At 38.6% G+C, this 17,089-nt stretch overlaps 1 protein-coding gene across 3 annotated transcripts in view; it reads right to left on the minus strand.

The window, feature by feature from the left end:
• Positions 1-1,466: 1,466 nt before the first annotated feature.
• Positions 1,467-17,089, minus strand: part of alcama (activated leukocyte cell adhesion molecule a) — a 72,765-nt gene continuing 57,142 nt past the window's right edge. Inside the window, exons 13-16 of one of the 3 annotated variants that reach the window (XM_037119290.1) lie at positions 16,631-16,657; positions 14,952-15,066; positions 13,508-13,626; positions 1,467-4,372 (exon numbers count right to left, since the gene is read on the minus strand). In XM_037119290.1, coding sequence (XP_036975185.1) covers positions 13,542-13,626; positions 14,952-15,066; positions 16,631-16,657 — 227 coding nt within the window. In that variant the 3' untranslated portion in view covers positions 1,467-4,372; positions 13,508-13,541. Of the gene's footprint in view, positions 4,376-11,728; positions 12,669-13,507; positions 13,627-14,951; positions 15,067-16,630; positions 16,658-17,089 lie in introns of those variants that run through there. The other 2 variants (XM_037119289.1, XM_037119291.1) reach the window with 2 other exon arrangements.

Here is a 17,089-nt window from a genome sequence, read left to right on the forward strand (position 1 = left end):
TGCCGTGAACTCTGTGTTTGAGCACGAGTGTGACATCGTCCAGCGTCTTGAATTCATCAGGGGAGTTTTAGCATACCACTCTGTGGGAAACTTGAGGGTTTGTGCGGCTACTGGATGATGATACTTTGAGCTTCTTCCTTAAACTTTTTCATTGAATTATGCCTTGTGTGGACATTTTCTTCAGCCAGCTCTAGAAGCGGACCATCAACTCAGTCTTTGTCCAGGGAATCATGCAGCAGTACATGCACTTTTTCTGACTTCAGCATGCATTATTTAATATTAGTGGGAGCAGGCCACCAAAATATAAAGGAACAGCTACTCATCGCAAGGGGTTGCATGTAGAAGCAGCATGCCCCAAGGTGCGTGGACTGCGAGGGCCCGTTCAACGCTGCTTGCAGCTTTAATTTTTTTTGTGATCAAATCTTTATTTCATTTTCCAAACTTTGAAAAAGGCAGTACATTTTAATAACAAATACTAAACATGACGATAGACATAAGAATGAGAAGATGAGAATCAAGAGAAACCACAATAGTAAAAAATTCAAAAGAAAAACAATTCGAAAGGAAAACAAAACCCTTAGTTTCCCTGAGACCCACAGTTCAATCTTGGATTCCTCGACTGCAACCAAGAAATGTGAGGATCCAATTGTGTCATGTACAGCTTATCGGGTGTTTCCACCTCATAGCTGTAATTTCTTAGCTGCAGTAAGGCCAGCAAAAATAAGTCATGATATTCTAATTTTTTTGAGTTTAACCTGCAATCACAGCTTGACATCATTGGATATCTTTAAAACAAGCCATGGGGAAAAGTTTAAGCATTAGTTTGTGGTAACCAAAACAGTTTGTTTTTTTCCCCAACCAAGTGCCCTAAAATCTATACAGAGCATAGACACAGTGTTAAGTGACAATGCAACATACAAAATATAAAATTTAAACATACTAGTGGTTTGGGGAAATATACTTTCCCAACATTTATTTTGCTGATTGTGTTGTCAGGAGTCTTCAAGCCTGATAAAAGAAGTTGCTCTGTTGTCTGGAAGTATGACAGAGAATACTTATGAATCTGTGACTGGGGTGGGTGTAGACTATTAGCATCAGTGGTTAAATCATTCTCTGTAAAATACTGCACTTTATAGACATTCTTATTGAGCTTGGGGGTCTGCTGAAAGTTACTATAGTCGTCAGCGGAGGGGAATACAGTAATTGCCACCAGGATGCAATCTTGGCCATTTAAAAAAAGTGTATTTGTATCCCTGCATGATAATGGAACAGGAATGACTAGTAAGGCCATTTTCCACATTTATTCCATACATGTCAGTGTTGGTTTTCACTGCTTAAATACATTGCTCTGCTGGTTAAATGAAACCAAGAGCCAAATCACTAGAAACACACCACTATGTGATCAATATGCTTTATAGAACAGCAAAAATGTGCTGTGTGTCCGTGCATATACATTTGGATTGGGACTTTTTGCAAAATGTACACTTTATTATCAACAACAGTACAAAAACAAAAATCTGTATATACTGTACAACACTACTATGGCCTTCTCGTCTTATCCTCTTTGGTTTCACTGCTGACCTGATTATCTGAAAAGGAACAAAGGCATGAGAAAACAATGGACTAGGTGCATTGCAATGTTGACCTACTGGATTCATATAATGTCGTTTCACAACCATTCATTAATACATGTATACCACTGTAATTTTGACCATACTAGATAAAAAAGTGTGCAATAATGGTAACTTCTAAATACAGTGACAGGTACAGTGCTGTGAAAATGAATTTCCCCATGGAATCACTGTTTCCCATTTCCCATCAAAGTTAGGTTTCCCAAAAAAGTAGTAAAGTAAAAAAATGGAATGTCATAACTTTGGCAATTTCAGTCACTGCTTTCCTGCTTCTTCTTCAAATGTAATATACACTTATTAGCCACAACATCAGAACACCCCAAATGGCAATGGTGCTCCCCAATAGCAGTGCAACTTCCATGAGGTCAATGCGCACGGATACATCTCAACACTGCTCAGGAATGACCCAAGAAATGTCACAAAAAACTCAAGACACCTAACTGGCATCCACATTCTCAAGATCCCAACAGTGTTGTTTTTGGCAGCCATTTTAGATTTAGTCTTAGTCTCAGTCTTTTGGACTAAAATACTTTTTAGTTTTAGTCACTTCTATATGTGATAGTTTTAGTCCAGTTCTAGTTGACGAAAACTCAAACTGGTTTTAGTCTAGTTTTAGTTAATTTTAGCTAAAAAAAATGAAAGAAGTATAGTCTTTTAACAAATTAATTTAGGTCATGTACATAAGATCTACAAGCTCACAATGTGTTGAACTTCTAGATCTGTAATTTTTACAACTCATGTGTGACACTCTTTTATGATGAAGTAGGGCATCATTTCATGAGAGAAACAGTTGAAATATGTTGGAAAAATGTTGAAAAGTTGAAATATGGAGATAAAAGTTTTCTGTCCAACAGCACTCTCCAATACTCATGCATTATATTTATAATACATCCATATATCTGGGGGTAGGCGTAAACATGTGACGTGAAGCTCGAAGATGGGCAGTGAACAGTGACAACGAATTTGTTTTCAAATTAAGAGCTTTACATTGAACCCCACTAGAGTTTAGAACTGGCAGAAGAAGACAGCAGAAATGTCATGCATTTTGAACGCCTGACAGACCATCCACTAACATTTACGTCCATTCTCGTCTCGTCAACGAAAACTCACACACGTCTCGTCATGTTTTAGTCATCAAAGAGCCATATTTATCTCGTCGCCATCTCGTTATCGTCATGAAAGAAAGGGGCGTCAACGAAACAATTTTGTCATTGTCACCGTTGACGAAAAACAACGCTGGATCCAAATCCAATCAAACATCTTTTCCATACAGGAACATGCAGTTCAGAGCCAAGTCCACCTTGGTGGGGCCTCAATTGGTTGGACTAGTGCTGGCACAACCCAAATATACTGTAGTCAAGTGACATCCATACAAAATCCAGAGCATTTCACTATAATGAGATGAAAAATGGTGTTCAGGTCTCCTGTTAGACCTTTTAGTGTTGTGGTTGATTGGCGTTAATATGTCTTGGTAATAATCATAATTAACAGATTTGACACATTGATGCATATTTTGTCAAGCTATTTATGTCCTGTTTTACACTGTTTTTGGTTTGGGTCATTCCTCACACAGGTGAGCTGAAAATAATAAAATAACTAGAACTGCAAGCAGTTATGAATGGGGCTTTATTTACTACCATGTAATTCTCCCAACAAAGTACCTTTGCCATCCAGGTAGGTTGCAAACAGAATATAAATACATCAAAAACACACACAAAAAAACAGAATTCAGACCTGACATGAGTAAAATATCAAAACAGCAAATATTAAATATACTGGTCTTAACTTAGAGAGGATGTTACAGGAACTGTAGAGCAGTGAAAACATGAAAAACAATGTAGTGTATTTAACTATATAAATCCTAGATTAACACATTTGTTTTAAAACGTGCTCAAAAAAAGAAACATTATATTAGAACACACTTTTGCATTTCTTACAATTTGTTGTCCTTCTAGATAACTTCTTGCCTTTCATTTTCTTTGAAACATAAAGGGATTAAAAAATCTCTCCTGACACTGTTAAAAAGTTATTTACACTGGTGGTTTTGTATGTCATAATGCTCCATTTGCTGATATCCAATTTACATCGACACAATGTAGTTTAAAACACAGCAAGTTTGACTTTTGGTGTCACGATTACAATAAACTGTATTTATAGAAATCATTCACAGTTCCAGTTCCTCATTTAATATCATGTCTATAACTAGATATTTAGACAATCAATTTGCCAGTGTTTAGAATCCAGCCAACAAAATTTTGAGGTTATCTTCTGAAAAGTCTGAGGACAGTTTCGTTGGGGTCATACAGCAGTGACATTTCTTTGTCTTTGAGCACAGCAGAACAAAGGTTTTTCAACACATCGCACATAAAAATAAAATAAAAATTGGTATGCTCAGCCAGGGCACACATAATATTTTTTTGGTATACAGGCTTTGTACAGAGAAAACCACCCAAACCAAAACATTTAAAGAGAAAACAAAGCAACAAAAATTAAACAAAACACAAAACTACTACACAGCCTCAGAATTACTCAAAACAAACACACAAAAAAACAAGGGAGCATTCTCCAGGAACACAAAACAAAATGACACAGTAACACGAGTCAGCCTCAGTGCAGACATCATTTAGTGGGGTGGAAAACAGGTTGTGGGCAGGACTTGGTGGAAAAGTACTCTTGATTGTTGATGCCTGATGACGCATGTCAGCAGCCAGCTGGGAGTCCACATCTGTTACTTCCAACTGCTTCTTCAACCCAAAGACATGTAGTCATTAATAATCATTTCAATAATGAAAATAATTCAAAGTACCTTAATGCAAACACATTACAATCATGTTTATCTTGAAGGGTAGTTCCATTTTATTACAACTTATATCTTTATTCCCTTTATTTTGGCCATAAGTCCAACCAAATATGACAACCTTGTACTCTCCAAAGTAACTGCTGAGATATAGGAAGATGGTGACTTCACAATTTAAATAAAATCCAACTAGAATTAACAACTGCTGTTCCTGAGCTATGGTATTGAATAATGGTGGTTCAGTGTATCCTTGATTTCACGTGGATATCTGTGCCAAGTTTAAATTAACGCATTCAAGGGGTTCTTGAAATAGCGACTTCAGAAGAATGCCTCCCACCACAGCTGTTGCCAGCACAGAGGAGTTAAAAACTCCAAGCGCCAGACACACAGTCAAGGTCAAGGGTTTACACACACTTGTAAAGAACATGTACATCACAGCAGTCTTGAATACCAATGATGTCTAGTGTCATAGTGTCATTTTTCTAATTTTATTGTTTTATGCATTAATGCACAGTAAGATGGTAAGATTAAACAAACAGTGTAGTCACTCACTGCCTTTTTTGTGTCAATTTTTAGATAATATGCCCATTCTGCCTACAAAAACTGCAATCAATGAGCACAACACCAGACAGATATGAATCACTGAACAAGTGATATGGACAGCAATTCATATACTGTATCTGGAACAAGGCTACATTTTATCCACATTAACTAAATGTGTGGTTCCAGCTGGAGGAAATAAATCCAATATGATAAATGGGAACAAAAAGGATAAACCTTGTTTGATGGGTGACACGGTAGCAACAACTTATCCAACCATTTTATTGTGAGGTATAGCTGAGACTGAGGCCTAAAAAAAACAAAAGTTTGGTTCCTGTTGGTTGTCAGTTGAGGTCATGGGTAGGTAGGGAATTTATTTAATTTTTTTATTTCATTTTTCCAGTGGCAGCGATTGATATATAAAAAGCAGCTAGCTGCTATGCAAGCAGCCATTGCTATGTTGTTACATAGTCATAAATATGGACATGACATCTACACATGGAGATAGTATCGACATTACATCTACACTGCTCAATCATTGCTTTTTGTAAACAAAACAAGGCAACAAGAAAAAAGTGTTCGCTCCTGTGGCTATAGTGGGATCTCAGCCGCTCCACCTTACCCTAAAGGATTTTCCAGAAATAAACAGAGGTGAGTGGCTGCCTGCAGAAATATAAACTTTATACGTCTTTTCCACACTATTTGAGTTAAATGCACTGTGGTGTTTTGTTTAGGAGCTAACTTGCATTCGATAGGTCTTGGAATGATTCTCAAAAAGTGGTTAAAACGATTGTCCCCATAGGTTAGCGTTGTAGCAATTCAGAAGCGCTCAGAGCCAGGGTAGATCTACAGCAGGGGTGTAGCAAGCTTTTCAAAAGTACGGGGGATGATGTGGTGGTGGTGTTTTTTTTTGTTTGTTTTTTTTTAAATTGGGGCGGGGGGTATGTAACTCTGTTACTGTGATGATAAATAACACTTAAATATTGAATCTGTGTCTATAATAACCACAGCCTAACATGTAAATGTAACATCTGTCTTGGTTCATTTAATTCAATTCTAAATATGGACAACTGACTGCATAATATATGAATCAGAAACAGGAATACTTTATTGATCCACGATGAGAAATTGCAGCGTTACAGCTACTCCCATTCAAAGTCAAGAATATTCAGAAGAATAGTAATAATAATAATAATAATAATGGTGATGATGATAATAATAAACTATATATACAGCTCACATTTCTGATAGAAGCCTACTGCAACTTTACTTTTATTTTGCCATTAAATGTTGTTTATATTATCATATTTTGTAATGTTATTTCATGGAGTTTATCACTTCACTGCTAACAGAAAAGAGAGCTGCTCACTGCCAGTTGCAACTTCTTATCTTGATCGGCAGACTTTGTACATTTTTTGTTATGATTGTTATTATTAGTACTTAAATTATCAAAAATCACAGTTACTTGTCAGGATTAAGTTATTATACACATATTCAATATTTAACTGTCATGTATCATCACAGTAACAGTGTTACATACATTGGCAGCTGTAAACACATAAAAACATAATAACCGGTTTGGTGTCGACCTGTATACTGAACATAAGGAGTAGCTAACGTTTATAATCTTCAGAGAATGTTACAGATGTTGTTTTTGTTTCCTATCTGTTTCCTGAATATGTCCGTACGTGTGTGAATATGTAAATAAGACAATAACTAATAGCACTTTTTAGAGGGAGCTTTATAAAGTTCACTCCATGGACTCTTATCAGTTCACGGGGCAGAGCTGCCGGCGACATATCGCAGCCGCGGGCCAACCCGCTCAGTGAGGCGTCTTTGTCTATGTGGATCTGTGCCGGTGTCTATGAACCTAGCTAGTTCCCACCTCATTAACATAGGCGGAACAATAAATCTAACACAAAAAGAGAGGTAGGACTTAAGGCTGAACAGCCAATCATCAGCCGGTCAGACCCAAAGCCGGTGTCATGTTTGAAGCAGCAAAAGGAGAGGGACGGGGAGAGGAAACCGCAGCAAGAGCAGACACAGAGCGGCCAGAGAAACTGAGTGACTGCAGTGAGCCGTTTGTGCAAAACCACGGAAAAACTGCAGAAAAAGTGTGGGTGTTGAACCGTCTCATAACCGTATCAAGCTCATAAAATAATTTGTGTCGCACATCAATTGACGGTCAGAAACCGGAACCAAACTAAAAATTTTTTTAGACCTGAGCACACTGGAATTGTCAGTAATAACCCCTCATTACAGAGGAAAGTCTGAGGTTAAAGTTGTTAAAAACATCTGTCTTACCCTCTGATTGTGTGCCCTGTTTGACTTCTATTTAACAATGTCATCATGTCATGAGATCTCAACAATTGATTTGTGGGGATCTATGATACAGTATCTGACAATGGCCAAACCAATAAAAACCTATAAAAATAATGTACATGTTGTGGCAGGGCTCTAGACTGTGACCAAAGTGGTGCAATGTGCAGGATAGAATTTTATGTGGCCCAATGTGGGACTAACACCACCCGGCAGAGTTAGAGAGCCCCGAGCTTTGGACACTACAGTTCCAGACCCACAGATCCAGTCAGCCCTCTGTCAATGCTTTGATAACCTTACACAGTGGTTAGCTTAATATTTTGAAGCTACATTAGCTATGTACTATCAACTGGGTAAGCTGTACTCTGTAACACACCACATTACTACATCACTCACATTAGCACACCTTGCAAGAAGAGTAGCTGTTGGTGTCATTTTCTTCGGTCTAAAATTAGTAAGACTAATTAGTAAAGCTAGTTGGCAAATTGTATGGTGGATGCTGTTCATGTCTAGTGTGAAACCAAAATTCAATGGTGACTTATTTGAAATTACTAGTTAACTTATGTATGTGTTGTATGTATATGCATATCTTAAGTTACTTAATGTATGTGACATAAGTTACTTGCAGTTGTAGCTATTTTAGTTAGTTGTAGCTATTTTAACCCAAACCACAATAATAACCACAAGTATTTTTGTTGTCTAAACTTAACCAAACTGCAAGTGTATGATTAAGGGCTGGGGAGCCTGTCACTGGTACAGGTCAAGTTACGTTGGGAACAGTGATACATGTCGCTTTGGGAGTCACTGGCAAATGACCTCATCCGATGTTAGGTATGAGGATGTGTTGAATCGTGAGAAAGCTTGTAGCACCAAACATTAGTCCGGTATGGGCATAGAATACTGCCATTAATCACACGTGCACGCATTGAGACCTGCGAGCACAAATCAAACATCCGCATTTTTTTCCCCCCCGAGCACTTTTCCAAGCACTTGCGAGCTATTTTTTATCCTGCATCTCTGTCCCCAGAGAAAAACAGCTCGAGCGTGTGCAGAGTCCGCTCCCAATACTTTCCCCTGCTCGGCGCGCGCACAGAATGCTCGGGGGCACAGAGTCATAATATATGTAGACACCTCATAGACTGATGCTGCCTATTGGAGCTGACGTATCAGTGTGGGCGCCATCTTGCATGGGTCTCCAATGCGACCCCCCTGCATTTATTTCTACTGAGGAAGGTGCATCCACAACTGCAATAATTATAACCTCCCGAATTTTTACCGGATTTTCACACGGTTACAAACCACAGAGATTTAGTTATGATACAGGGCGCTCTCACAAAAATCATTTGAAAAAAAACCAAAAAAAACTTACTTGTGAAAGGTAATCTCCAGCAATCTGGTAACAACACTGCACCAGTTATTAGCCCTAAACTGCACAAAATACAGTCATAGTTGCTCACTCTCCGTTGATTCTGATTTACTCTGGTGCTAGCCTACAGTGAGGAGACCCAACCAAGATGGCGGAGACGTGGGATTACGTTCCAGCACGCCATGAGGCGTCTATGTATATTATGTCTATGTGGGGGCATGCCACTCACCATTGTCTGAGTGCTGGCTTGTCTTTCCTCCATTGTTGACATTAATCTGATAAAATACTGATCATTTTTTGTAACTTGGACCCTGTTGCACATAGACATTTTTTATTTTGGTAAAGCTGTTTTGTTCATATTCATATTCTTATAATATTAAAACATAAAATAATAAACATTATAATAATAATCTCTCTGGAAAAGCAAGGAATCTGTGTGTGTGTGTGTGTGTGTGTGTGTGTCTGTTCCTCAAATATCTCTGCGGATCAGGATCAGACTGACCTGAGAGTTTCAACATAGCTGCTGTTTGGTTCAAGGGTGTGCAACGTAGGATTTATTTGGACAACAATGATACCATTAATAAATGATTTCATAAATGCTTTACAGAGCTCGCTTCCACGACATGCAACAAGCAGATTTATACCTGCAGTGGTGCGACCCGGACCAGGATTTTGCTGGCGGTTCGGTCTCCTTCTGTTCTGTGTATCTGAACTGACTGTTGTGGAGTAAAGTGACTAAACGAGTCCGGACTGAGTCTGTTTGTGTCTGAGGAGATCCGGAGACATGCAGACAACAAAATGTAATTGGAACCTGGATGTTGCTGCTAGCCGTTAGGCCACCCACACGGCCCAAGTTCTGAGTCGACGGACGCACCGGCAAGTCCAAAACTACACTTAGAGTAAATAATGTCCGCCACGCTTTTTCGCGAACATTGCCGTCACGTTTGCTTTGTGTCTGGTTAAGGAAGAAACGGTAAAAACAGGCTTTTGTCACGAAAGTGTCCAAGCAGCAAGTTTGGTTGTTGAGGAACGGGAAGTAGTGGGAGGGACGTAAACGGATGAATGACAACAACTGTCGCGTAGAGAGACAGCAATATTGAGAGTTGAGAGATTTGTGACATTTAGCGTGTTTGGAGTGTATAGTTAGTGTGTTATGTAGTGTTTGGTGTAGTGTGTTTAGTGTGTAGCTGAGTCGGTTTTTTGTTTAATGAGTCAAAACAATGAGGACACTGCTGAATGTGGAGCAGGCAGTGCAGCTCTTCATTCAGCTAGAAGAAGCTCAGGCAGACCTGAGCATTGCCTGCATTTAAATGTAAATAGTTACATATTACTTTGTAATTAAAAAAATATATATATAATATAATATATAATATATGCACATATTTAGCAAACAACAATTTATATTTGCATTATAAGTAATAAAAAAATTGTTTGTTAAACATATTTGTGGTTTTCACAGTAAAAAAAGGAACTTTTTCTACTACTTAATACAGTAATAATAATAATAATAATAATAATAATAATAATGACACCAAGTAAATAGTTTTTAAGGTGAAATATAATGTCAAAATCAAAAATGGTCAAAAACGGCCACTTATACCCTGGAATGTCAGATTTGACAACATACCTAAATATCCCGTAGGTCCCACCTTCGAACACAGCCTCATTTGGCCATCTATGAAAAAGCTACTTAACCTCCCACTTTTCTATAGGAATACATATTTTCTACGGGCACTGCATGAGTAATAATAAAGATAGAAGGCCTGTAGTTAATAATAGGCATCAGCAACTCTCGGAATGAGAGCAGCACATAAGCCTATGTCCAGGTGCAGATGTGTATGGGAGAGGCTTTTATTTAATTCTGAACAAATCTTATGCTCAGCAAAGATGGAAAAATATAATATAATCATTATTGCTGTTTAAAAGAGTTATAGAGACAAAGATCCGGATCTGGAGCACACATTCATTTAAGTTTACTAGCGATTAAACTTATAAATAAATGTGTTGTTCCAACCACAGACTGTAGCCATACAGGCTCCAGCTCTTTCCTTGGGTCAGTCCGAGCTCTCAATGCGAGTTAGGCAAAGATGGCCATGGACACTCTTTTTAAGAGACACAAGATTGATGTGCAGAATAAGAAATAATGTAAAATGATGAGACTGTCGTACAGCAGGTGGCGTTATGCACCTGACAATTGTTCTTGTTCCACCTGTTCGTCAGTAACCATGGCTGACTGCAGGGAGGTAACATTAATTTCATATCTAAGAAAAGCATAGCTTGCTGTATCATTTACTTTGATTGACAGACAATACAGATACTTTAATACATATTGTGGTACTTGCTATAGGCTTATGTGCTGCTCTCATATCTCGAGTTGCTGATGCCTATTATTAACTACAGGCCTTCTATCTGTATAATTATTATTATTACATTTATTATTTTATTTTTTTAATATTACATTTATAATTTTCAGGGAGAAAGAAGTAGCCTAGATTGAGAATATGAACAAAACAGTTTTACCAAAATAAAAATGCCTGTGTGCAACAGGGTTCAAGTTACAAAACATTATCAGCATTTTATCAGATTAATGTCAACAATGGAGGAAAGACAAGACAGCACTCAGACAAACATACTGAAGTTCATTGCTCTGTGTGACACTTTTGCAAACGTTCAAATCAAGACACCAAATCACAATACATGTCATTCAGGCATTCAGGGCTGTGTGGTTTGTCCCATTTGTCCTAGTGGTGTTGCCGTACCCTGCTATCCAATTGGTGAATATGCTCAACCAATTATATTCGGGGATACAATGGTGATTGGCATGCCCCCAGGCCCGCCCCCTTACTGAAATAAACCGCCCACTAAAAAAAATCACTTGCATGCAAGCAGGGGGAAAGTTTTCCGAGCAAGGAGAGAAGAGTTTCTTGAGCGAGCAGTCTGTGCGTGCGCGAGCAGGGGAAAGTATTGTGAGTGGACTCTGCGCATGCTTGAGCTGTTTTTCTCCAGGGGCCAGAGATGCAGGATAAAAAATAGCTCACGAGTGCTTGGAAAAGCGGAAAAAAACAATGCCCGTGCTGATGTTTAATTTGCACACACGGATCTTTTATTTGCGCACACAGTTTTATTGCATGATTTACAGCAGTATTTTATGCCCATAATCCGGAGCCCTGTGTGGTATACTAATAACATATACAGGTGCTGGTCATATAATTAGAATATCATGAAAAAGTTGATTTATTTCAGTAATTCCATTCAAAAAGTGAAACTTGTATATTATATTCATTCATTACACACAGACTGATATATTTCAAATGTTTATTTCTTTTCATTTTGATGATTACTACTGACAACTAATGAAAATCCCAAATTAAGTATCTCAGAAAATTAGAATATTACTTAAGACCAATAAAAAAAAAAAGGTTTTCTAGAAATGTTGGCCAACTGAAAAGTATGAACATGAAAAGTATGAGCATGTACAGCACTCAGTACTTAGTTGGGGTTCCTTTTGCCTGAATTACTGCAGCAGTGCAGCGTGGCATGGAGTCGATCAGTCTGTGGCACTGCTCAGCTGTTAAGAGAGCCCAGGTTGCTCTGATAGTGGCCTTCAGCTCTTCTGCATTGTTGGGTCTGGCATATCGCATCTTCCTCTTCACAATACCCCATAGATTTTCTATGGGGTTAAGGTCAGGTGAGTTTTCTGACCAATTAAGAACACGGATACCATGGTCCTTAAACCAGGTAGTGGTAGCTTTGGCACTGTGTGCAGGTGCCAAGTCCTGTTGGAAAATGAAATCTGCATCTCCATAAAGATGCTGCTGGTCAGCAGCAGGAAGCATGAAGTGCTCTAAAACTTCCTGGTAGACGGCTGTGTTGACCCTGGATCTCAGAAAACACAGTGGACCAACACCAGTAGATGACATGGCACCCCAAACCATCACTGACTGTGGACACTTTACACTGGACTTCAAGCAACGTGGATTCTGTGCCTCTCCTCTCTTCCTCCAGACTCTGGGACCTTGATTTCCAAAGGAAATGCAAACTTTACTTTCATCAGAGAACATAACTTTGGACCACTCAGCAGCAGTCCAGTCCTTTTTGTCTTTATCCCAGGCGAGATGCTGCTGACACTGTCTCTTGTTCAAGAGTGGCTTGACACAAAGAATGCAACAGCTGAAACCCATGTCTTGCATATATCTGACCCCAGCTTCAGCCCACTCTTTGTGAATCTCCCCCACATTTTTGAATGGGTTTTGTTTCACAATCCTCTCCAGGGTGCGGTTATCCCTATTGCTTGTACACCTTTTTCTGTCACGTCTTTCCCTTCCCTTCACCTCGCCATTAATTTGCTTGGACACAGAGCTCTGTGAACAGCCAGCCTCTTTAGCAATGACCTTTTGTGTCTTGCCCTCCTTGTGCAAGGTGTCAATGGTCGTCTTTTGGACAACTGTCAAGTCAGCAGTCTTCCACATGATTGTACAGAACTAGACTGAGAGACCATTTAAAGGCCTTTGCAGGTGTTTTGAGTGTGTGTGGCACCAGGTGTCTTCAATATTGAACCTTTTCACAATATTCTAATTTTATGAGATACTGAATTTGGTCACCAAAATTATCATCAAAATTGAAAGCAACAAACACTTGAAATATATCAGTCTGTGTGGAATGAATGTGTACATTATACAAGTTTAACTTTTTGAATGGAATTACTGAAATAAATAAACTTTTTCATGGTATTCTAATTATATGACCAGCACCTGTATAATGACATTTAACTATTTCAAAATTTGCACTTGAATTTAATTGTAACTTCATTAGACTGCCTTCTTGTCTATGCATATCAAAAATGACAATTCTTACCTCTTTTATTCCATGTAGTAAAACCGAAGTGCTGTTACACGCTGTGGTTGTTCTCCTCTAATTTCTTGCTCTCCTCAGGTGTTCCCTCCTCCTTCTCATTAGTTTTCCAGCTCCCTTGTCTGTGGTGAATACAGGATTACAAGATCGTGATGCACCTCTAAAGAATAACGTTCTCACCCCAGACAGCATAGTCAGCCACTTCCCAGAAGGTTGCAAACTCATCTTTTCAGTATGCACATACCTCATAAGAACTCTCTCCTCTGAACTCAAACCTGCATCTGCTGTATTTCCATCTGGCCCTGAAAACCTCCAACCCTAAATCCTCAGCTGAATATCAGTAATTTGACATACGTAACATGTAATTAACTGTGGTGCACCGCCACGGCAAAATAAAAGCCGCCACACCTTAAAAATTCAGTGTTTCCCATACATTGATTAATAATTCTGCCTTTCAAATGCATATCGAAGTATCAGTCAGTCTCTTTTGTTTTCATTACATTTAATGACTTCAGTAATGCTAATTCAGGGCTGTATTAGTGAAAATAATAATTATATGAAGCTGTTTTCGGACCTGGAGCAGTGAGCTTCACACGCTCGGAGGCTCCTCCACTCGCACACACACATGCACGTGGTGACAGATGGTGGGTCTGTGTGCCGCTCCGAAGCAGCCATGAATTAGTTACAAAATGACAAAAATGTCATCTATGACTGACTGTTATGGTGAGTTGAAGAGTATCAGAAACATCTAGTTTGTTATTGTATATTCACAAAAAAAATCCGATTTCATGTAAAACTGTTGGCATTAATAAATCTGGTGTTAGAGAAAGGAAATATTTTACCGTCGTCTTCCACCGCAGTCCTTTACGTTAACTAGCATGATGGATGTTTAGCTTGATAATTAGCTAGAGGATTAAAATGGTCACTTAGATCAGAGTCCTGCACGGGTCTTATTTTGCAAACCCGCACCCACCTGAACCCGCCATGCTTAAAACCGCATCTGACCAGTTTTCTGACAGTAGCACAAATCACATTCCGTACCTGAGCCGACCCGCTATAAAATCATACCGACTCCCGAAGGAAAATGGGACAGACTCAATTTTTAAAAATGAATCGAAGGAATCGGAGTTCTGGGAGGGCGCAAGCACACATGAATAAGCTCATATAAAAGCCCCTCCGCCGCTGCCGCCACAGTACCAGAAAATACTAGAGGAAACACTGTGTAATAATTTCAGGGCAGACATTATTCAATCTATTGTCAGAGACAGTGGCTGTAACTTGACCACCTTTTCTTGTGATTATTATACCAAATCTACTCTCAAGACTATAAATTGTGGTTTCTCCTTCTGTTTAGAAAGGCTTGCCAACTACCCTAAAGCAGTGCTACCAGGAACTGAGAAGACACTTACGGTTCAAACTTAAAATGTAAAAGTGCGCCTTTCTATACCTTGAATTTTTCATGTAGAGCCAGTAGATGAGTCCCACCATGGTGGCAGCTATTAGAAGGCCTGCCACGACACCAACTATGAGCTTTGCCTGGTCATCTGAATCCTGCCGAAAGTCTGAAAATAGATAGGCATAATCAGTATTCTGCTTCAGCTTCCCAACGGAGTACTTATGCAGGCTCTTATGCAAACACAGACACTGAAATCATAAAATCAAAGAACTAGGAAAAAAGTTTCCTCAGTAAATTATTCTCTGTGCTGCTCTTTGTGAACATTTTAGTTTGGGCTACACTACAGAGAGCCAGAGTCCTTTTCAAACTCACTACAGTTCCATAAATCACACAATAAACTTTCTTCTGCGAACACTTTATTGCTTTGCCTCAAGTTTACCATACTGAGTTGAGTTGTGTTTATAGTCTCGGAACAGCAGTGTAAAATGAAATGTTTTGGTCACCCAAAAGTGATAACTCAGTCATTATTTACACACCCAAATGTGATGCAAAGTTGGTAGAAGTTTCATAAGCTTCACAGCAAAACAACATTCTCCTAAACAACTGAAGTAGCTGGGGACAAAATGTATATGTCCCATTAAGATCCCTTATTGATGTAAAAAAGTTGTTGCTTACATCCTCAATGTAGTCATATGTGCTCATACACCCACTTTAGAGGGAGGTAATGCGTTTAGCGTATCAGCAACAGAAAAGATTTTAGCTTTGGAAAAAAGGATGCAAAAACGTCTTTTTAAATCAATTTGGGATCTTTGGACTTTTGGAGTCTTGTATAAGGCCAGACAAGCTGTATGGAGAGACACTACATGTGACTTCCCAAAGGAGAGCGTGTGTGCAGGATCAATGGAGACTGTCATTTTTTCAACTACAGAATAATTGCAGGTTACAGGAATTGTAAATGGTGGGTGATGGGAGACTGACTGCAGCTTAAATGAACAGAAAGGTTATCACTCATCCATTAGTTTTGAAATGAACCATCTACATCAGATACATCAAGTTACTTAAGTTTCATTTGTTAAATAGGCTTTATAACTCAAATATGTCTATTTATGGAGGATCAAATAATGTACTTTAAATACAGTGCACGGTAATACTGCATAACAACCACTGATAATAAATGGTAAATGTGATGGTAATCAAACTTTCACTGTTAACTAACAATGAGTTACTAATAATACTTTGTAAACAGTGGATGAATATTGTTTAGTACATCTCTTATTTGGATGGCCATTATAAATTTGCAACAGATGTCATGAAATATAAATCAGTGTTCAATAATTCATTCAATTCAATATAAATTTACCATATATTGATGATTATTATCAAGTGTTACCAAATGGCCATGGGTTTGATGACTGTGTTTCCTCATTAAACAAAACTGTCAACAGTCCTTTAATAATCATCAGGTGCTCAATGTATTGCCTCCGCATCTGAGAGCTCCTGAATGCGTTAGTCAGTTGAAAGAGAGGGTAATGAGGTATGGGTGCATGGTCACACACACTATTGTTTGAAGGTGAAAGGATGGATATGGGTTTAAATGACGAGAGAGGGAAAGGTGTTTACTGGATGCTTAATTAAATAATCTACCAAGATATCGGTAAATCTGCCATGATAACAAGTTTTACCTCAAGACAAGTTTGATAATTTGAAGAAAAGGGAAAACAAACTCTTACCTTCATTCTCACTGTCCTCTTTAAAGACTGAAATAAAACATATATAATTAGAACTCATAAAAAGAAAAGCCATATAAAAGTCAAATTGTGCTTATGCTGTTAGTCCAAAAACCCCGAAGTCAAATTTGGCACTGAGAGAAGCCTGGCCAGGTGTAGCCTTACTAAATGAAATCAAACATTTTACTGATTGTTAAGTAGATGGGCATACTGCCAACTTGTTGTCTAGGAGTGAGTTTTCTGTTTTCTCTGCTATGTGTATGTTTTTGCAATGGCAGGAATGGTTAATTATAGCCTAAGGCAGAGACACTAACCTTTGTTACCTGTATGTAACCTTTGTCTGCTGATGTTACATATTTCTACAGGAAATGCATGTAAAGCCTTCTGGTCAAAGTAGACTAAGATCAGATTGGTTTACAAATGTTTATCAATCCACATTCTCATCCAAAGCTAGGGGGTATG

Source organism: Acanthopagrus latus, chromosome 13 (genome assembly GCF_904848185.1).
Source record: "Acanthopagrus latus isolate v.2019 chromosome 13, fAcaLat1.1, whole genome shotgun sequence".
In the NCBI taxonomy this organism is placed as follows: domain Eukaryota; kingdom Metazoa; phylum Chordata; class Actinopteri; order Spariformes; family Sparidae; genus Acanthopagrus; species Acanthopagrus latus.